The sequence below is a fragment of the Chanodichthys erythropterus genome, chromosome 22, assembly GCF_024489055.1.
Source record: "Chanodichthys erythropterus isolate Z2021 chromosome 22, ASM2448905v1, whole genome shotgun sequence".
Taxonomy (NCBI): Eukaryota; Metazoa; Chordata; class Actinopteri; order Cypriniformes; family Xenocyprididae; genus Chanodichthys; species Chanodichthys erythropterus.
Genome location: NC_090242.1, coordinates 1,688,345 through 1,711,793, shown reverse-complemented (window position 1 = coordinate 1,711,793; position 23,449 = coordinate 1,688,345). Strand labels below are relative to the sequence as shown.

The 23,449-nt window shown below is 35.1% G+C and overlaps 1 protein-coding gene across 1 annotated transcript; it reads left to right on the top strand.

Annotated features, from left to right (window-relative positions):
* Positions 1-501: 501 nt before the first annotated feature.
* znf346 (zinc finger protein 346) lies at positions 502-14,983 on the top strand. Its single transcript, XM_067375218.1, has 7 exons — positions 502-622; positions 991-1,094; positions 2,672-2,764; positions 2,861-3,008; positions 6,577-6,792; positions 12,691-12,790; positions 12,876-14,983. The coding sequence occupies exons 1-7, from the start codon at positions 502-504 to the stop codon at positions 13,009-13,011; spliced, it is 918 nt and encodes a 305-aa protein (XP_067231319.1). The 3' UTR covers positions 13,012-14,983.
* The last annotated feature ends 8,466 nt before the right edge of the window (positions 14,984-23,449 follow it).

Here is a 23,449-nt window from a genome sequence, read left to right as displayed (position 1 = left end):
TACATTAACATCACGTGCCCCAATTCAGTTTGCTGAAGCCAAAATTCAGCTAATAAAAACATTTATTTCGAAATAATTTCTAAAGTAAATATATCCTATAATTTCCACCTGCAACAAAATTTATTCAATTACGGCGAGAATTGGACCGATTCAGACCACATCCTGAATTCACTAAAAGATTGACAAACCAGCACAAGATTTGAGGTGATAATTACATAGGCTATAGTGTCAAATCGATGGTTTTAAGATTCGCCGTAACTTAAAAGGGTGCCAATTTTACTTGCCAAGTTAAAAAGTAACGATTCCTTTAGCAGATAAACCAAAACACTTCAATTCAACTGCAATCATAGCAACAAGTTATGTTTACCTCGTCTAGATTCTCTTAAAGATCCTTGTCATCTGCATTGCTTAGTGCATATAATTAATTTTGTGAAGCATGTAGGATAAACAGTGCACATATTTGTTTTTAAATAGAATAAAAATGGGTTACAGCTTATCGGTATGAAGAGACTTGTGCAGCGCATGTATCGTCTGCGCATGCGCGACCCGCCTCCTGCAACCATCATGGCGCAGCAAGAGTCGAATGGAGATTTTCCGTATTTACCTTCAGGGGCGGCCGAGGGTAAGAGATCGGCGACACTCATTCAGAATAAATCGTGTTACTTTTGCTGCATTATTTATAAGTAAAACATGACATTTATTCCGAGAATGTACAGTGTCTGAGAGTGGGGAGAAGTGTAAAGCATGATAGCCTAGCTCAAGCTCCCCAGTGCTCTCAGGACTGCTGCTTTAGTGTCTAGGCAGAACAGTGTATACAAGGTCGATGTAAGACATAGCCTGATACTTGCAATTAAATGCAAAGAAAGTCTATTTTAGGTTTATTTTGAGCTTTGCATACTTTGCATCGAAGCTGTGTTGTATGTTTCTTTTGTATAACAATAAGAAATGTCCCTTTGTATTAACTGTTTCTGATGCTGCCCTGTCTTTCAGTGAACCGAATGATAAAGGAGAACAGTGACTTGTTCTCCGATTCTCAGTGTAAAGTGTGTAGCGCTGTCTTAATCTCAGAATCCCAGAAACTTGCACATTACCAGGTAAGATTTCACATTCACATAGACAGTTAATATGATCGCACCACGTCCTTTGTTCCTCAGCCAGTACGGTTTTGAGAACTAAATATTGATTGCAAGTATTTCAGGCTGTGTTCACAATGACATACTAGCATACTACTCATACTATTTCTGCAGCAGCATACTTTGTATTTTTTGTTTGCACATAATACCCAGATGACCACTGAATTTAACTAACTCTGCCGTATACAGCAGAGCACACTGTGCTGAGTACTATCATAAACAGTATATAGTAGATACAGTCTTCTTGAGTTAGATTTAAAGAGCGAAAATCGTACGCCCAACATGGTGGATCTAATAAAGATATTAATATCTCTGCTGCCATCTCTGATACCATTCATGATGGAATGAATTGATGATTTGAAAATGTGTTATTCAGTTAAATTAAATATTTCCCAAGATGGCCACCGTGTCAGCTGGCTTGCCTTAAAAGGGACTTTTGTGTACAAAGGGCCTGTCCCAGTACCCACACTTGTGGACTCGGCCACTTGAAAGTAAGTGCACACGACTTTCCCAGGTCGAGCAAAGTTTAGTGCCCTTAACGCACTCTAAATCCACATTCTCTCTAAAACTACTTTGTAGCGGTATTTTAGTCTAAAGTGTGGTGTACTTTTCATAATCAGGAGGGTTAGCGGACATTGTCGCACACTGTCACACACAATTTTTGTGTTCGCACGTACGGTGCCCATACAACAGCGCATGTGGGAGTGACTTGAGCGATTGAAAACAAAGTTCACTAGATCGAACACGTCAGGGCAAGAGGAGTATACTTTTAAAGGCTCTTGCACTCAACTGTGCAGAAGATGGTGCGGAACACAGAAAATGACATAAACCCAGGCCTTAAGCGTATCCCATCATTCATCGTGTTCAGGAACTCAAGTTCCCCTGAAAATGCAGGAATTCGAGCTTTATTAGATTAATTAATTTGTTAGTAAAACAAAGTTTGGCACTTTTTATAAGAGCAGAGATGAGTTTGTAAAACTTAACATAGTGTTGTAAAAACACAAGTAGTAAGCGTGTGTCATCGGGTCCCTCTTGCAGTATTCATGCCTATTTGAACACCAAATATGGGAAATATGGCATGTAAGTAGATAAGTGGTCAAGTGTGAAGACTGTTTCTCACAATGGAGCATGCTTAATGTGACCTTCAATTTCCAGCGTGATGTTACAAAACCCATGAACATCATCTGCTTCTTATTTGATCGCACTTTCAAAATTTAAGACATTTAACCCAAATGTGGATGAGAAATGCTATACATATTTCCAAAATGATAACTGTCTACCCCTTGCTGAATAATGCTTAGAAATTGTTTGAGGCATTGTGACAACTGTAGTGTACTACTGGATAAAACATTTATCATTGTATGAAGCATACTATACTCTTTCACATGCTTAAAGCATACTAAACTTTGAATAGTACTTGTGGATGGTATAGCTTAGTGGTTAAAGCTCCTGTCCCATGACAAAAGCACTTTATAAGACATCTGCTAAATAACAAATTAGAACCTTCTCACTGTTAACTTTCCTGTGTCTTCTTATAGAGCAAAAAACATGCAAGCAAAGTACGCCGGTACATGAGCATTCACGGTAATGAGGAGCCCATTGCAAAACGTTTCAAGTCTTCAGATGATGATGTAAGTCAGATGAATGGCCAGATATGTAGGCTTATTGAATATTCGATCACAGATATGTTTGTGTCCTGTATTAATGGCCTGTGTTCTGTGTTGCAGACAAGTATTGTCGATGAAGGGGGCAAATACAAAGCCTGCAGTGTGTGCAACATGACATTCTCTTCCCCAGTGGTGGCACAGTCACATTACCAGGGCAAAGTTCACTCCAAGAACCTTCGCTTGAAGACCTACGGTCAGCAGACTCCGGGTAAGACTTGAAATTATCATGAAATTTAGTACTTTATGTAGTGTCCTGGAATGAACAAACTGAGCTGTACACACTTGTTTTTTAGTAGATGGACTTGCTCTGTGATCTTTTGCAATGGGTATTTTCATGATGCATAATACCTACAAATTTTATTGAAAAGTATTATTTTTGGAATATGTTGTATGCCACAATGCAATGCTTTTGACTTGACCGTTTGACTTGACCTTCTTGACTTGAACTTTAATCAAAATATCTTCCCCTCTTGCAACAACATTGCTTCTTTTTTCTGATGACGTGTTTATTGGGGTGAGGGCAGGACAACCGGTCACTCACATCGACCAATAGCAATTTAGCAAACCGCGACCATCTAATCAATTCCCCAAACTACATTTTTTTTTTTTTTTTCTTTTCTTGTTCGAGAAGCCATTTCACTCTGATATACGTCACAATAGGGAAGAAAAGACTTCTGTTTCATGCTGACTTTAAACATACAATGAAGTAGAGCTGCACGATTTAATCGTTAAAAGATCGCGACATCGATTCAAACACCCACGCAATCTTATTCCTAAATGACAACTATTCAGCTATGTCTATTAAACTTTTGACAAAATCATAACATTTAAATCTGTGCTTGCCCTGCCGCTGAGACTACCACACAGAATCGTTATTTCACACTTGCAATAATTCAAATGATCACAGAAGTACTGCGATTAAAAGTTTATAGTTCAGATATAAACACTGATGTCTACGGTAGCGATCAAAATTGAGCAAATCCCCTTTTGAAAGTAACCTGGTGCTTCAAGTGCTTCAAATAACTATGGTGTCGATTACAGTGTTACACCACTATGTGGTTGCAAGAGACTTTATTTGTCTTATTTCTTAATAATTAATTCCAGAGATTTGTTCAAAAACACTTATTTAATCCAGTAATTAAACAAGTTAAGTCTTTATGAGTGAGTCATTGAATCATTCATTCAAACCATTTTTTATTTCAAAATAATTAATTCGGTATTAAACATTTTTAAATAGACTGCAGCAATTAATATTTTGTTAGAACCTCTAGTAAATTACATGTTATTTATTTTAATTGTGTGTTTAGAATCGTGGGAGAACCGTGATCTATTTAAAACAATTTATCCAGAATCATGCAGCTCTACAATGTAGCGTAGTCATTTAATTCTTTTTCACACTGTAAAACCCGATAATTTACGGTAACTCAAACCATTTGAGGAAACCTATTGCCGTAAACCATTTAAGTTTTAAAACCAATAAGTATGAGTACTGTAAACTCATATACATGAGTAAAGTTCACTTATATTTTAGTTTTGGTTTAGTCCATCATTTAGTAAAAATCTGCTGCATGGAGACGCGCGTCTGATGCCTGTCATGGGCAAACTCGCGACTATGATCAGAAAAACCAACATGCGTGAGAATTCTGTCCTTTTTAGGGTCTCATCTTCCTGTTTTTGGTTTGTTTACATGTCTTTGGTCCGTGTTGCGTTCATATATCATTCGAACCGCACCAGAGTTCGTTTGTAAGTGGACCGAGACCCATCTTTTCAGCGGTCTCGTTCCGCTTGTTTGGTGCGCATAAGGGTTCGGATGGCAGCGGTCACACGTTCAAATGAACCGCACTAACCAAGCAATCACACCAGGGTTCGTTTTAATCGAACCAAACCAAATCGAACCAAACATGCCAATTGTGAACGCACCCTAAAACAAAACAATCTTATCTGACATTTTTTTTTTTTTACCAAATAAGACTGGACAAACAAGGAAATATGTTTGTTTAAAAATTTATAATTTTAAAATTGAAAAGATTATAAAATTTAAATAATAATATAAAATAACTATGTTCTAACACCACCAGAAACAGAGTGGATCATTTTTATGTAGTAAAAAAAAAAAAAAAATACACTTTTTTGTATGAACTTAGTGTACTCTAAGGGCAGTGCACTGACCCAAGACTTGGCAGACATCAACACATCATCTTCAAAGACAAACAAAATATCCAGTGGGTTTAAAGGTAATGTTCCCTCGTCCTCCTCAACAGCAATGATGGTGACTGTTGCCTTCTGCACCTGGTCCAGCTCCTTTTTCTAAATGCATTAGAAAAAAAATGATAGTGTATGTCACCACACATAAAAACAACCCTTGTCAGGGCAGACGCCATATTTTAAATTTTTATAAATGAAAATAATGTTGTGAAGGATCAGAGTATTATTTATTCAATAGGGTATGCTTATTTAAAACCCTGTAGTACTTACATTTTCACAACACGTCTTCCAGAGTTGTTTGTCAGCAGGATTTAATTGGGAAAAAAATCAGCTGAATGTTCTAGACCTTGAATTGAATTTGTTAATTTTCATTAATAAAATGTATTGTGGCATCAACCTAAAGTTATTTATTACACAAACAAAAGAAAAGTGGTGCTTAAAGGGGTAGTTCACCCCAAAATGAAAATTCTGTTATTGTTTACTCACTATCATGTCATACCAAACACAAGACTCTTGTTCAGCTTTGGAACAAAAATGAAGATATTATTAATACTCTCGCATCATTTTGCCCATCCATTGAAAGTATTGAAATATTTAGCTTCAAGAGTTGCATAAAAAACAATCCATATGAATAAAGCAGTTTAATCCAAGTCTTCTAACAAGACACACATTTGATTAACAAATGTTAAACTTGAGCTGAGATTGGTTTATTACGTGTCAAACAAGCCTTGAGCCTCCATTTACAATATTTGCTGTGCTCAATGTTTATATGTGAATAAAAGCCTAAATGAAAGTACTTTTGGAAGTCTGAAATCTAGGCAATCTTTATTTTTTTGATGGATAGACAAAAATTATGAAAAAATATAAAAAATATATTAATAAGATTCTGAAGATTAATAAAATTAATAAAATGTGTTTGGAACAGCATGAGACAAACTGATACCGTAGTTTGCTAGCCAACGTTACACACATTCGTATTACTGAGCTGGTTAATCTTCAGCTAAAGAGGTAAGAGAATAAAACAGAAAACGTTCAAAAGTGCACCAAATATGAATAAAGAAGTTTGAAATGCTTACCGGTTATTTTTCTTGACCGTGGCGTGAGCTGCTGTGACTGAAGGAGGGAAAATGGTGTGGTTTTTGTTGCCTCAGAAACACACTGGGATAATACTTTGTCATGAGTAAATATAATTACTTTTAAAAAGGCTTAATATGAAATAGATTAATGTATTTATTATTGTTTGTGTATTTATTTGATAGCTTTTAGTTATTTATTTAGCCATAGACATAAGCTTAAACCATTAGTTAAAAATAACACATTATTTCTATCAACTTATTTAGATTGAGTTCTGCTTAATATAAGAAGTATTTGAGTTCACATCACACAATTTGTTGAATTAACTTTTTAAAAGTCTTAACTAAAATGGACTTATTTCATTTAGTGAATTTCACTATTAGGTTTAAGTTGTAGACAATATTCAGTATATATTACGCAGCATGCTAATATGATGTGGTTTGAACTGGTAATTTTATCTAGAAAGCTGACCTGCTGTGTTTTTGCTCATCTTCCAGCATTACCTCAGCCCAAAGTACAGGTGAAGAAGGATGAAGGTCTACCTAAAGGTGTGCAGGGGCCGGCAGAGCGTGACCCCAACCGCTTCTGCTCCATCTGCCAGGCCTCCTTCAACAATCCCCTCATGGCTCAGCAGCACTACAGTGGCAAGAAACATAAAAAACACCTGACTAAACAGAAGCTGATGGAGACATATGGGCCGTCCTCTGCACCAGGTCAGAACATAGAAGGGGGGTCTCTCAGCCTGTATGTAAAACCTCATGTGGACATCAAACAGGAATTACATCAGTAACACTTACATCTCACATGTAAGGAATTACATCTCAGAATTTTCATCCAGCCGGAAAAGTAGCACTTATTTACAGCTTTATAGATTTTTTTTTAAAATTCAATTTACATATTTGTATAGTGCTTTTCACAATATAGTTTCGAAGCAGCTTTACAGAAAATGCATGTCTACATTAAAATTTAGAATGATCTGTTATCAGAGCTGACTGAGTCAAAGTTATGCATTTCAGAATTGTACATATACAAATCATGCAGTTAGCTAACAATGTATTTGTTTAAACTATGTAAAGTAGAAACAATGAGCTCAATCAAACAAAAAATACATGTTGTTAACAAATGATTTGGATAGATAGAAAAATTTAGCGTTGGTGCACTGAATAATTTATATATAAATATGTATTATTAGTTAACAAAAGTACAGGCTTCATAATTCTGTGAAAAACATTCAACCACAAATGCATTATAAGCACATTTTTTGTTTTTAGAAGAGTCATAATTATTTTCAGTGGTAAGCGACTGCATCTCTGGTTGTATTTAACCTGGAATGTTCCTTTTTAACCTTTTTTTTTATTAAATACCTTTTAATCTACATCATTTTTACTTCTAAATCTTTGCTGCCATATTTAAGAGGTCATGAAAACTGAATAAGTTGCATAAAACACAAGGAATATGACTGACTACATTTGCATGCACAACAAATTCTGTTTAACAGAAGAAACGGTGGGTTGAAGATATATTCTGAACACAATATTCTTTCACACATGGTTGTTGTAAGTAGTGGTTGAACGATATATATCGCCAAGGCCGATATATATTGGCCAGTATTTGACATTTAATCATCGTCATCAGGCGATAAATTTGTCTTTGCCTGATGTGTCGTAAGCGGGACTTTCAAACTTGCCAGACTTGCACAATTTACCAGATAACTGAGTAGGGTTGGGTATCGATACAGATATCCTGATTAGCCTGATTAGATATTCCGATTAGCAAGATCTCGATTCGATTCAATGAATTCAAAGATTTCATTTTCACTGGCCCCACCACAAAAAAAATTATAATAAAAGAATAAAAGTTTTGTTTTTTGACCCATGTATCCCTGTATTGTGGACACCAAAATTTTAGATACCAGTGAAATTTAACAATTCGATACCACAGCTAAAACTGCTATCTAACTAATATTCATTTCAAATATTATCAAAGACAAGTTATCAGTCATTAATAAAAAATTAAAAAAAAGAACAAATAATTAAACTAAAATTAAAACGGTGCTTTTAAGGCTTTTCACGTAGGTTTAACTGTAGTTTTCAGGTACAGAAATTGAATAAAGTTATCAAATGTAAAATAACACTGCATATAATCTTTACTGTACAAAATAATTTAATGTTAATCCTTATTAAATTTACAAAAACATTAAAATATTAGGCTGCTGTCACTTTAAGAACTGCATGAATCCACATGCGTTATCTTTTTCTACTGTTTACGTTCTTAAGCCATAACCGTTTACTAGGATACTCGCCAATGCGGACATTTTGAAATAAATTTGAATTTCTCTGTTTAAATGAACACTCCACTTTTTTTTAAAATTGGGCTCATTTTTCAACTCCCCTAGAGTTAAACAGTTGAGTTTTACCATTTTCGAATTCATTCAGCCGAACTTCGGGTCTGGCGGTACCACTTGTCTTCTGTAGTTACATTGTGTACTAACACCAACGGAAAATGAAAAGTTGCGATTTTCTAGGCCAATATGGCTAGGAACTATACTGTCATTCCGCCATAATAATCGAGGAAGTTGCGTAATATCATTGTGCCTGCTGCACCCATGGTACGACAGCAAAGTTCCTTGATTATTACGCCAGAATGAGAGTATAGTTCCTAGCCATATACTATGCTAAAAGTGGTACCGCCTGACCCAGAGATCAGCTGAATGGATTTGAAAACGGTAAAACTCAACTGTTTAACTCCTTTAAGCACAAGGAGCCGTGAAAGAGAATTCATTTTATTAGTAGATGCACAGATTTCTGTGTGAGCACACAACTTCTCACACTGAATGAATGACCGGGTCACCACTGTCAAGCAAAGTAAATAAGAGGATGACATCTTGTGGAGAAGGAAAGAAATAAATATGGAAAAAGATTGATTTGTGGCTTTTGAGAATCGATATTGAATCGACCAATCATTTTAAAAAACAATTAATCAAAAAACTTTTTTTTATTGAGTGAGCTGTTGGTTACAGTGTTTGTTTTTACTTTTTGTTATTTGTTACATATTTCTTTAAGAATTTTTTTTTTTTTTTAAGAAGTTGACATTTAAAGTATAAGTTTGTTTATTTTACAAATAATTGTATCAAGTTCAAATTACTTTTTTTTTTTTTTTCAAATGATTCATTTATAATTTAGTAAAATACATTTAATTTCAACAATTATGCATGTTTTTTTTTTCTTTTAAATTAGTGTGGGGGATATATATATATATATTAGCCACCCTGCTCTCTAAGATATCTGCATCAGCCATTAAAAAAATCAATATCGGTTGACCACTAATTGTAAGTATGTGTATCTACGCATGCATGTTTCTTTTCTCGCTGTTATTTTCCGGGAGATTCAAGTTTATTAAGATCTTACCTTCCAAAATGCCAGACAACACCATCATGAAATGGAAAGGGCCAGGCAGTCGTTGTTAAACATATGCAGCCGTGCACTGGTAACTCGGCAACAGAAGAGGAGAGAGTGGGTGAAAGTTTGCAGCAAGGACTGATGGGAGTGAGTTGTAGAATGGCAAGACAATTTAAGAATGTTGAAATGTTCATTCCACAAACTGCAATCATGGAAAATGTGATAACTGCCATTGTGCTTTACAAACTGGGAAATTGTGAGGAATTTGCGTGCGTTTCTCCTTTCAGTTGTTTTTCAGAATAAGGTGTTTACATGCAACATTTGTTGCATGTAAACGCCTTATTCTGAAAAACAACTGAAAAGAGATGCGCAGAATTGGGTGGGGTGGGAATTGGAATTTGGGGAATCAGAATATTATCTTAAACTGAATCAGAATATTGATGTGCATATAAGATGCGCATATAAATGTATTCAATGAACACGTTAACATGACAAAATAGTCAAATTTGTAATAACATTGTGACTATAAAGGTGTGGTCACTTTAGCAAAATTTTGCAAGTGAAAAGTTCAATTTTCTGTTGTCAATAGTGTAGCGATATATGAAGCAGAGCTCAAACTGAAGTCACTTTCAAACAAACCAGGTAGTCAAATCTGTGTGACCAACTTGAACCCTTTGCAAAATTTCTGCTCATGTATTCCTGTTGAAATAACTGAATTTCGCCTGCAAAAGTTTGTCAAAGAATGGCAAATATGAAAGCAAATTAAATTAGTTTAAGCACAAACAAGATGTCTTGTTTTAAACCTTTGAGATTTAAGTAATGTTAACATAAAAGATGAAAAAACATTACTGTAAAACAACTTCATTTAATAGGACACCAAATATTAATAAGGAGGGAAATGCTGATTCTAGGGCTGGGTATTGACACAAATCAATTCAATTCGATTCACTCAACTAATTCAATACAGGCAACCCAGTCAGTTCAGTACACTGATAAAATATTGAAGTTTAAAATGAATAAGAGTTCAAACTATTAAATTCAATTGCTATTTATTTTTTTTAGATGTGACCAATACACACACAAAAATGTTGTATACAAACTTTAAATTGCTCATAAGGCTGTTTTTATATCAACATTTTAATATAATCATTTAAGCTGTGGCTATCAACTTGTTTTCAAGACCGATTTAGTCTAACAATAAATAAGACATCACAAACAGGTTAAGTAAAAATATGATTAAAATGTATATAGTGACTATATTTAGCAAAATACCCCTTTCCCAAGATATTTTTTTTAGTTGACCAATGAGTAATGAAATGAATGAATGAATGGCTTTCCTGAGGTAAATGTAATGTTAAGTGACATGTTGTTTATTAATGTCTTTCCATGGTTGAAACACAGATTGTGCGATTACATGAGATTTCAGTAAGTTGTACTGTTTCTTTCAATATAACTGAGGAAGAGCTGGTCGGTTCATGTGCTGCTTGAACTGAGGCACTACTAATGGGTAAATGCACAAAAAAAGTAGTTTTATGATGTTTAACTTAGTTTTGTACTAAAAATGTCTTTGAACAAGTACATAAAGCTTGCAAATAGATGGATTTTAAAGGTGCCATAGAACGTCTTTTTAAAAGATGTAATATAAGTCTAAGGTGTCCCCTGAATGTGTCTGTGAAGTTTCAGCTCAAAATACCCCATAGATTTTTTTTTTAACTGCCTATTTTGGGGTATCATTAAATATGAGCCGATTTAGGCTGCGGCCCCTTTTAAATGCTCACGCTCCCCGCCCACAGAGCTCACGCTTGCCTTTTAACAGCATAAACAAAGTTCACACAGCTAATATAACCCTCAAAATTGTTCTTTACAAAGTGTTCATCATGCAGCATGTCTAATCGCATAAGTATGGTATTTATTTGGATGTTTACATTTGATTCTGAATGAGTTTGATCGTATGCTCCGTGGGTAAAGCTAACATTACACACTGTTGGAGAGATTTATAAAGAATGAAGTTGTTTATGAATTATACAGACTACAAGTGTTAAAAAAATGAAAATAACAACAGTCGTCTCGGTGAATACAGTAAGAAACGATGGTAACTTTCACTAAAAATATCATATCATCATGGATCATGTCAGTTATTATTGCTCCACCTGCCATTTTTCGCTGTTGTCCTTGCTTGCTTACCTAGTCTGATGATTCAGCTGTGCACATCCAGACGTCCTGCCCTTGTCTAATGCTTGAACATGAGCTGGCATATGCAAATATTGTTACGTAACAGTCGGTGTTATGTTGAGATTCGCCTGTTTGTCGGAGGTCTTTTAAACAAATGAGATTTATATAAGGAGGAGGAAACAATGGTGTTTGAGACTCACTGTATGTCATTTCCTCTTGTTATTTAACTATGCCAAGATAAATTCAATTTTTAATTCTAGGGCACCTTTAAATACTGTCTGTGGTTGATTTTTTTTTTTTTTTTTTTTTTTTTTTTTTTACTGCTCAGTGCTCAGCACAACAGCGGCCTGTTTTTCCGTTCATTATATTTCATGGAAATTCAGCATTTTAGTCAGTGAAAGTCAGGGAAAAGTCAGCGAATTTGACATTAGGTGGGAACCCTGTTTATAGTTAAAGCACCAAATAAATATGAATAAACATCAGAATGTATGTTGAAAGAAAGAGTTCAAATAACTGAAATATATCATGTGTCTTGTAATCGCTCAACCAGCATTTCAACTGTGGAAATCAAACAGCTTGTAAACAATGTCACACAATGTTACATTTTACCTCAGTAAAGCCATTCAGTGACCATAGCATGTTAGTTAACTAGAAAAATTAACTTTAGAGAGAGACATTTCCCTAAATATATTCACTATATTACACTCATCAATTGTTTAAATAGTTTAAATGTTTATATTTTGAAAAATCTATTTGAGTTAACATAATTATCATAGTTATAACATTGTTATAAAAAACTGCCTTATGTGCAATTTAAATGTTTGTAAATTTGAGAATTTCCTTGTGAAAATCGACGTACTATACCTGATATACAGTATATCCAAATAAATCGATATCGAATTGTAATCGGAACTGAATCAAATTGCAAGCTTGTGAATCAAATTGAATCGTGAAATGTCAATACCCAGCCTTAATTTGCAGACTCTGTGTTTTTGCCACAGCAGTAAATGTTAATAAAAAGTTAAATGTCATTTCTCTCAGCCTCCACACTGAAGGGCTACCCATGTACTGTGTGCAATATTGAGCTAAACTCCGTGGAGCAGTACCAGGCCCACATCAGCGGTTCCAAACACAAGAACCAGTGAGTGACTTTCATTTTATAGCCCTCTTGAAAAGGTTTACTTTCCTTATTGGTCGACTAATAATGTATTCCCCCGTTTCAACAGTGTCAGACCCAAGAAAGGGCCAAATGCATTTGCGTGCCCACCTGATAATTACCAGCCCGATTTCCAGTATCCACCCAACCAGGAGGGGCTGGAGGCCGCAGGGGACTGGGACAACTTCAACGAGGGCTATGAGTGAGAAGATGCCCTCAGTGTTGGCTGCCCTCTGCTCATTTGTGACAAGCTTCCTCTGTTTAGGCACAGGTCAATGTGTGTCTGCACTGTGCATCTCCTAATGCCAGCTATTCACAACAATACATCTCTTCCCGTCCTTTGATTCCTTCTGTCACTCTCACACACAGTTGAAGGGACCACAATAAACTTCCACAGCTTTTTTTCTCCTCTCCATAACCGAAAACAACGGAGGCAAAACTTAAGAGTGCTGCTTTTTTCCAGTGTTAGGAGTATGTTTATTAGTGTTATGTATTAGTTTGGTTTACAAAAATTCATTTCCACATACAGAAGCAGGTCCTGGAGGGGGTTTCAGGAGATGTTTTGTCTTTATGATCGATACTCTTATTTGTTGCTTTTTATCTTAAAATACTCAAGCTCCATGTTTTGTGTTAAATTAATGTCTGTGGAGTTCAAAACCGTTGAATTTGACATTTGGAAAGTTTGTTTTTTTGGGGAGCTTAGAGTGCTTTATTTTTTAAGTTCTGATTTTCTATGTCAATTTCGGAGAAGTGTGTATTTTTAAGCAATTTTAGTCGTTTAATCTGTTTAGGCTGGTGAGTAGTTGTCTTTCATTTTTACCTGGCTCCTTTCCATTTCCATATAAACGTAAATCTTTAAGTAGGAAGTATATTGTAATTTCATATGCTTAGAGATTTAAGCTAAAGCTTCAGTTCTTACATCCAAACTGAATTTGTCCTAGTGATTAAAATTGTCCAATCATAAAAAATTAATGCCACTCCATAAGGGTGATTTTATTTATTTAGTGTCCATTTAGGCACAAACACATGAGTTCATCTTGACGTTGTCACAATGTAGATTCTTGCAGTATATTCTGGTGTGTTACTCTTTTTACAGTCAAACTATTAGGAAATTGATTCGTTTCAAACATGTTATAAGATGAAAGCCTTTGTTAGGGTTTAATGTGAAAACGCTTTTGAATTTCAAGTAGGAAAAGAAAATGCAACAAGTTTTCGATGACTGTTGAGCATATGTGTAATGTATAGCTTGCATTGTTTATTTTTGCAATGTACATTGCAGATTGTTCTCGGTATAAGAGACTGATGCCAACGCTAAGACATCAAATCAGCAATAGTCCAGTTAGTGTTTAGCACCTCCATATTAAGCTTCTGATTACAAATGATTGTTTAAGAGTCTGTTTATTTGGGGGAATTGTATCTTAAGTCATTGTGAATGGTTGAAGCGCTACTGTCACTAAAGAACCGAATGTGAGAGACCATTAATCCTTTTGTGTTTTCTCAAGAGCCTAGTTTTTTTTTTTTTTACTCTCTTGAGCCTATGTTAGATGAATGTTTGATGAGGTGGGAATTCATACAGACTCATAATCCGTTATGCTATTGAACACAATAGCAGTCAGCAGAAGAACTACTGTAAGTGAGTACAGACAGTTGCTTAGCTTAGGAGCCTGAGATGATATGCTGACAAATGTTTTTTGAATCTTAAAGGCTTCTAAGCAGCACAACAGCAATTACGTGCTGGATTAGGGCTTTTAAACTCGGTAGCATTTATGTTTTTGGTGTAATTTTGCTTTTATTGGTCAATTTCTTTTTTTTTCAACAAAGTGTGAGCCTAAAAAATGTATGTTACTTTTCATCCAGTAAATGTTTTGAGAAAACTCTTGTATTTCCGACATGTTTTAATGAACATACCTGAAATCATTCTATCTACCTTAATTTGCAACGTGGAAATAAGCTATTTCTCATAAATGTGCATAAAACGGTAAACCAGCGTGTTACGATAGCAAATGAATGTTATCGTATTAATGTTATCAAATAAATACCAGTTTGCAACATCAAGAAGCTCAACAGACTGTTTTCATACAGCTAAAATAGCTGGAAGCAGCTAACACTGAAAGCCTTGCATTTAAATTAGAAATGGCTGTGCTGCTCTTAAATTAAAAAATAAGGCATATACTTCAAAAGGGCCATATTCTACTTAAAAAAAGAAAATGTCAGTCCACGTATAATTAAGTTAACCATTTTCATCTATTCTTTGACCTTTTGAATTAAAGGGATAGTTCACCCAAAAATGAAAATTCTGTCATTTACTTGCCCTCAAGTATTCCAAACCTGTGTGAATTTCTTTGTTCTGCAAAACACAAAGGAAGATACAGTATTTGGAAGAATGTCAGTAACCAAACAGATCTCGCCCACTCCCATTTACTACCGTAGTATAAAAAATAAATACTATGGTAGTCAATGGGGGGTCGAGACCTGTTTGGTTACTGACATTCTTCCAAATAACTTCCTTTTGTGTTGAGAAGAGCAAAGAAATTCACACAGGTTTGGAACAACAGTCAACATTTGAAGTGGATCAAAAAAGTTAATCAAAGTTGTCCTGAGAAGGTGGTTTTAATACAACTTTGATGAAAGGTTTTGATCCACTTCAAATGTTGAATACTGTACTTGATCTAAATGATGACAGAATTTTCATTTTTGGGTGAACTGTCCCTTTAATGCTGCCCTAAGCAATGTTAGCCACCTTGCTAACTTTTGCTAGACACTGATTATTCAGATTCTTTTTTTGCTACTGCACCTTTATATGTAATTATATTACCTTCTATATGTAAATAACATCTGCTTTGATGGCTGAATATTGAATTCTAGACATTTTAGTGTAAATTATTTAATTTACGTATGGTTATAACTTGTGAATGAATGACCTGTTTTGTTTTAAAAACAAAAACAAAAAACAGGTAAACGTAATTTTATTTTTCTATAGCGTCGAGTTGGGTCCTGTCCCAAATGGAATCTAAAACCCTTGTGTTCTTGCTCCAAGCCTGCTGCTTCAGTGCGGGCTCGGCAAAAGTGTGCATCAAGGGCTCATATCTGCCACAAAGAGGGGCGCTCACGTGCACCCTTCTGAGACCTAAAATGACAAATGGCACCTATACAAGTCTTGTGGACTTAAAGGGATAGTTTACCCTAAAATGAAAATTAAGTCATAAGTTACTCACCCTGGTGCTGTTCAAATGCTGTATGCCATTCTTTCTTTTATGGACCACAAAAGGAGATTTTTTTTTTTTTTTTTTTTTTTTTAAATCCCCGCTCATGCTCGAACATAATAATGGCAGTGAATAGCAACCGGCATAAATCTTTTTAAAAAAAGACTCTAAAGTATTCCATGCAACACGTGACATATATTCCCAAGTTTTCTGCAGGTAAATGATATGAAATTTCATGTATTTAATGAAAATCCTGACCTTGACTGTTGGTCTTCAATGCACAGTTATGCGACATGCGTGTTTGCTGCGATTTGTCCAGGAAAAAGTAGTGAGAAATCAAGATTAACAAAAATGCGAAATGCAATCCCTAAAAAATCCCAAATTTTATGTTAATCATTTTTGTTAATCTTGATTTATCACAACTTGTGTGCTTTTTCTGGGCGAGAGTCACACTTATAGTGTTACACGAACACGTCTTGTAGCCATGCACTGAAGACCAATGGCCAAGGTCAGGATTTTCATTAAATAATACATTAAATTTCTTATCATAAGCACCCAAAACACTTGGAATATATGACACGTGTAGCATAGGATCATTATGTGTTGCATCTTTTTTAAAAAGCTTGATGTTGGTCACTATTGACTGCCATTATGTTTGAGCATGAGTGGGACATTTTTAAAAAAATTCTCCTTTTGTGGTCCATAAAAAAAAAGAAGGGCATACGGCATTAGAACAACACCAGGTTGAGTGATTTATAACTTTTAATTTTAGGGTGAACTATCCCTTTAACTGGCACATGCACGTTGTGACCACTGTAGTCCACAAGACCACAAGTCTAGTGGGACAGGCCTTGAACTTCAGGTGGGAAGCTAAATGTATGTTCTGTATAGTCTCTATGTAAAAGATGACACAATTTAGTAATTGTGATGCTTCTATTTAAGTGATAAAAATCATTTGCAGACTTTTTTACAAAATACACTCATCACCAATAAAATGTGCAAAACTTTGTTTTACTACTGAATTATCCCCCGGTTTAACAGACTAAAATGCATGTTTTAGCAGTTTTAACTGAAAACAACTTGCACTGACATGTCTTAAAAATATTTCAGTCATTGTTTTGTCTCAAGATGTACACCAGTACTGTTTTTTTTTTTTCTAAGGCACGTTTATAAAAGCTACTTAATTGTCCTAATTAAAATGTCCTAAGGCTTAATCCTGACTTAATCTAAGCCGTCTATGAAACCAGGCCTATATGTAATATATAAATAATTTAAATATTTTGCACTGAAACGTTTTCCTTGAATTCTTCCAATTTCGTGGCACATGAGTTCCTAAACATGTTGAATGATGGGATAGGCCTATGCTTAGTCTCAAATACCATTCCAAGTGGTAAACAGAATTATGTCAAAATGTCAAAAGATGTCATCAAAAAAAAAAAAAAAACATGTTCAGACCTTGTCCTCTAGATGGCGTACTTTACACATTACTCTTTAGCTTTTCTTAATCCCTACTTTTAGTGCAAGATGGATATTGGGCCAATACATGGCTAATATATCTTCTCTGAAAGGCATTTTTGTTAATGTAAACTTATCAAAATCAAATCAGTTTTTATAGCTCATATTTTGATAGAACCATTCGCCATCTGTAAATCATCATGGATGAATTAGTAGCAAGGTCATAGATTAGAAACAACTGAGACAACTCTCAATGTCATTATGGCACTGTCAATAAACTTTTTTGTCTTTTTTTTTTTAAACAGAGATAATAAATCAGTCACTAATGAACAGAACAGTCAACAGTTGTTCCCAGCATGCTTTGCATAGGACTGGATCAGCAGAGTAAATGTCGAAATTAAGTGCTATTGTGTGTTTGAGTAATTGGAAAAATCTGTTAATGTTCAGTTATATTTAACATTTGAAAGAGTTTCTGTTATATTTTTGCAGTTGCCATTGTGTTGAAGAGTAGAGCTTGTGCTTAGGTTGTGGGTACGTTAGTGTTAACTTTTTTGTCCATGGCAAATGTTTGTTATGCTAGCCACAGAAAAGCTAACGTGTAATAACCAGAAAGAGTTCATAATACTCTCTTCTTGTTAGTAATTAGATGTGGAATAAACCTACTGAGTACAAATTTCTACCTCAGTTTTATTGAGTACATTCTAGCTTTATTTTTTAGCACTGTTTCCAGTTCCTATCCCTCATGTGCTGTAAAAATGAATGCGGCTAGATTTTGCCAGGTATTTCCATTCATAAAAAGGCAGTGGGGAGGAGGCTTGACTATTTTCATTGATAAGATCTATTTACTCGAAGGGGGAGGTATCTGGTGCCTTTCCATTCACTGAGAGAGAGGGGTACTGCCCCTCCAGCGAGGCGCCACGGTGTATAAACAACCCAGTTCTACGTATACCAGCATGCTGAAACATAGACTCCCCTGTGTGAGCAGAACAAACCCCACCCACCACCATTTAAAAGCTGGTCCGTATGAGTGTATGTATATTCACTGCAGAGATATTAGCACCGTGTTGGGTTTAGCTCTCCAGTGAATTGCTGTTATTTACAGGCATGACAGATTAATCTCTACAAATTTACCCCGACAAAGACGTTTAGAATTACCTGGACCTCAGCGCTGTGAAAAGAGGATTGTTTCGAGCTGGCTGTAGCGCAACGTGCTGTAACTTTAGTGGTTATAGGCTGTAGTTTCATAGTTTGACCCCTACATTTCATCTGAAATGAGGCCCGGGGAGCTTTGGGTCATGTTGAGTGTAACTTGATGAATGAGTGCTGGACTTTGGCAGACCCATTCAAGTTTACACTCGCGTTTCTAAACATGCCCTTGTGTATTGAATGACCACATGGACACTTGTTTGAACCGAGTGCTGTTTGCTAAACCCCTTTTCGGGCTGTGTAGTCATCCTTTATTTGCTGCTTGCATGATTTTTGGCCTGCATGGAATAGACTTCAAGCATTCTGTCCTGTCTTTCTTATTTAATGTTTAGCTATTCCTTTTTCTGTTATTTCTTTTTTGTCCTAAGGCAAGACACCACAGGTGAATATGATCAAAATGAACAATCACAGTACATTAAAACAACTGGTTTGTAAAAGCAAAGTTTTCTGAAATGTACCTCCGGTTTCACAGACAAGGAATAAGCCTAGTCCCAGACTAAAATACATGTTAAAATATGTCAGTGCAATTGTTTTGTTCCAGGATTTACACCAGTAATGTTTTTTCCTAAGGTACATTTATAAAAGGTACTTAAATGTCCTAATTGAACTAAGGCCTAATCCTGACTTATTCTAAGTCCTGTCTGTGAAACCAGGCCAGTATGTTTAAAGGGTTAGTTTACCCAAAAATGAAAATAATGTCATTTATTACTCACACATGTAAGACCTTCGTTCATCTTCAGAAAACAAATTAAGATATTTTGTGATGAAATCCAATGGCTCAGAAAGGCCTCTATCATGTCACTGAACCTCTCAAAATCCAGAAAGGTACTACAGACATATTTAAAACAGTTCATGTGACTATTATAAAGTGTTGAGAATACTTTTTGTGTGCCAAAAAACAACAACTTTTCAACAGTATCTAGTGATGGGTGATTTCAATATAGAATCAGTGGTTTGGAGTGCCAAAGTCACGTGATTTCAGTAAACGAGGATTCGTTTATGCGCTTCGAACCACTGATTCGAAACAAAAGATTCGTAAAGCTTCGAACTTCGAAGCAGTGTTTTGAAATTGGCCATCACTAGATATTGTTGAAAAGTCATTTTTTTGGCGCACAAAAAGTATTCTCGTAGTTTTATAATATTAAAGTAGAACCACTGTAGTCACATGAACCGTTTTAAAATTATGTCACTGAGCCATCGGATTTCATCTAAAATATCTTAATTTGTGTTCCGCAGATGAACGAATGTCTTACGGGTGTAGAACGACATGAGGGTGAGTAATAAATAACATAATTTTAATTTTTGGGTGAACTAACCCTTTTACTAATATGCACTAATTTGCACATATTTCCAGAACAGGAATCTGAACATTGGATAAAGTCAGGTTCAAAATTCTTGTTTCATATTGTTGATATGTTAAATGTTTTTACAGAAGGTAAAAAGGTAAGATAGAATGTATATAGAATAAAACTGGAAGAATTTATGGCTCAGTGTAGGAGAAATATATATATGTATGTAGGAGTGTAGAAGAATATGTATGTATGTATGTATTAATTAAAATCTACCGATACAAATAAAGTACAATAAACACTTTTATGTGTATTTTGGATTTTTTTTCACTAGTGTGAAAGAAGCCAAGTTATGGAAAGAAAAGAGACCTAAAAATTGACTAGTGCACAAAAATGGTTTTGCCTGTATGTCTTGCCTTGACAATAATAATTATAATAATAATAATATATTTTTAGTTTTTTGTCCTTTTCGGAGCTTGACAGGCCCTGGTCGCTGGGAATTTGTTCCCGCAGGACTGTTTATGCATTTCTGAATAATATGAGGATTAGAATTTTTATTTTGAGTGAACTGTCCCTTTACAAATACCTTTATGATGTATTATAAACCTCATAAAAAGAATCACGCTTTAGATTGTTAATGTTAAGAACAAATCATAATTATTTAAAATATTTTAACTAGTGGAACAGCATGTGTGTTTTTGGGTGTGTGGACAGTCAGGATGCAGGAAATAAGGGTTGGGGGTTTGCTCATGGGTGAAGAGAGAAAGTGTTGTTTAGGGGCATGTGGGCGGCAGGAGGCTGTATTCTCTGTTTTGCCTGTCACAGTTTCAGGGGGTTATTGTCTAGGATGGAGACATCCGGAGGTCAATGCCTCAAACCCTGTGTGAGGCAGGGAACAAAACAGCCCTGTATAAGAACAGACCAAATGGGAATCACAGGTGGCAGGAATGGGCTACATCTATATGGAAATGAGCTCACTGTTCTCAGCGTCCCTCTGCAGCCACTGCTAATTTGCTTGATGCGCTGCTGGCCTCTTATTTTCACATGGAAGGAGAGTTAGGGTGGATCTCATGAAAACTGAGAATGTCCAAGTCAAAATAAATAAGTTGCTTCAAGAAAAATTAGTGTACATATAGGACTATTTGGATTACTATTTTTGAATGACGTGAAGATTGTTGTTTTTTTTTTGCTTTGTGACATTATTTTCATCACAGTTAAGCACATTTTTGCAAATTTTCTTGCTGTAATGTGTCCAGATGTAATTTTTCTTCAAATACTTCCATTATGTATAAGTACTTTAAAATTTAAATAAATACCTTTTTTTTATCATTTAGAAGTTATTTCCTTTGTTCAATAAAAAGTTAGACTAAAATATGACTTGGATATGAAAGACAAAAAGAAAACGGAGTAAAAAAAAAGTCAAGAGTACTTTAAAAATAATGTGTTACTATATTGTATTACTCCCTAAAAAGTAACTAATTGCATTACTTAGTTACTTTTCCATACCGGCGTGATGAATCCGATCTTCAACCAGGTGGAACTGGATTAAATAATTTGACTGTTCTGATCCCAATCTGAGTTATGATCCGTAACAGTGCCTGAGTCATAATCATGCACTGTTCGTTGTTGGCCAGAGGAGAACTGGCCCCCCGACTGAGTCTGGTTTCTCCCAAGGTTTTTTTCTCCATTTGTGTCACCTGATGGAGTTGCTGCTGTTGCCTTTGGCTTGCTTAGTTGGGGACACTTGACATTCAACTTGATATTCAGTAATGTTTTTGATCTGACACCATTCTATGCGAACTGAACTGAGCTGGACGATGACATCACTGTTTTCTCCAAAGCTGCTGTATAAATAAATTAACTAACTTAATAATAATGATTTTTACAACGGAATGAATCAATACTGAACTTATCACTGTGAAGCTGCTTTGACTCAATCTGCATGGTAAAAAGCTCTATATAAAAAAAGGTGACTTGATTTTTTATCGAAAGTAAAGTGTTTCTTACTGGGACTGGGCTTGCTTTAATGTTTTTTTAACAACAACAACAAAAAAAAGTTATTATTTTTGGCAAATGTAAAGGCCTTTTCACACCATAAGTGAAATGAATATGCCTCAGGCTGAAGGAAATGCAAATTCACACCTGTACAGTAGAGGGCGCAGCTCAAACAAACCTTTCAGCTGTGCTACAATTTGAATAGGATGCAGGAGAATAAAATCCAACACTCTTACTTCAGAAATAATAATAATAATAAAAAGATACACAAATGTGTTTATCTAAAGTCATTTTTGCTTATTAGTATAGTTGAATTAGAGATGAGATTAAATACATAAAGTATATTTGTGTTATTTAACATTTCATTATTGCAGGTTTGCTTAATATTCTGAGTTTGCATTTCACTGTTTTTATTAATTTTGAGTAATATTGAATGTGTTTTTGTGCAAGTGAGATGAGTAAATGCTCAGTCTAGAACTACAATAACCATCATGTTCACACAGCACACACAATGCCTCTGCACTTAATCCCGATTTCTCTCAACATGGGGGCAGGAGAGCAATACATGGGAAAACAAAGTAACTTGTGTTACTTATTTGAAAAAGTATTTTGTTGTAAATTTAAAAGTAAGGCATTACTAGTTACTTGATAAAAAGTAATCTGATTACATAACTTGCGTTACCCTAGACACTGCTCAAGACCATGACTAATTATTAGATATTCTCATTTAGTATTTTAATAAATAATGGATAAATAATAGAATAGAATAATATGATTTTTTTTAAACAAAATAAAATGGACAAATGAAATAATATCCTCTCTTTCCAACAAGAACCTCTTTCAGAGACACATTAGAAATGAAACAAGCACAGCTGTTGGCTCACATTTTTCACCCTGGTTGAGTAAACGCTTAGTTTTAGCCACAGAAAGGGTTGAGCCTTTCTCCTGAGATTTTGCAATAATTTTCAAGTGTTTATCCTTCAGAAACAAACAGCCCTTAAGATACATGTTCAATTTCAGCTCAAACTTATGTCAAAAAAACATAATTTCCCTAGAGCCATGATTCCAGGAATTAACACCACCAGACGTTCATGGGCAGTTACCAAAAGGCTGTTTTATAACGTCAAATCGGATGTTTGCTTGACATAATCCAACAAACATGAGAGAATGTTGAACTGGTGATAAGATGGGGGTCAAACATTTGTTTGCCTGATGGCTGGGGCAGCTTCATGGCTGCTTAAGTTTGCAAATACAAAAATAGAACAAATAAGAAAACGACTGGAGATAAATAAGTAAAAATTTACATTTTCAAGGTAATATATTTTTCAAGGTACCCCCGGATACAATTAATTATACATTTTGCACAACATGGTGTTTTACAATATGAACTAACCTTTCCTTGTCATTAAAAGTAAAATGATCTGATATTTTAAGAGACTTGTTGACCTGTTTCTGCATGTTAGTTGCATCACATGACTTTTTTTTTGTGGCCAAAA

What these genes read in the sequence shown, in the direction of transcription:
- znf346 (XM_067375218.1), top strand. Translation starts at nt 502, where the DNA reads ATGAAGAGACTTGTGCAGCGCATGTATCGTCTGCGCATGCGCGACCCG. An exon ending in TCAAGTCTTCAGATGATGAT is followed by an intron (nt 2,765 to 2,860) that starts GTAAGTCAGATG and finishes TCTGTGTTGCAG; the next exon opens with ACAAGTATTGTCGATGAAGG. An exon ending in TGGGCCGTCCTCTGCACCAG is followed by an intron (nt 6,793 to 12,690) that starts GTCAGAACATAG and finishes CATTTCTCTCAG; the next exon opens with CCTCCACACTGAAGGGCTAC.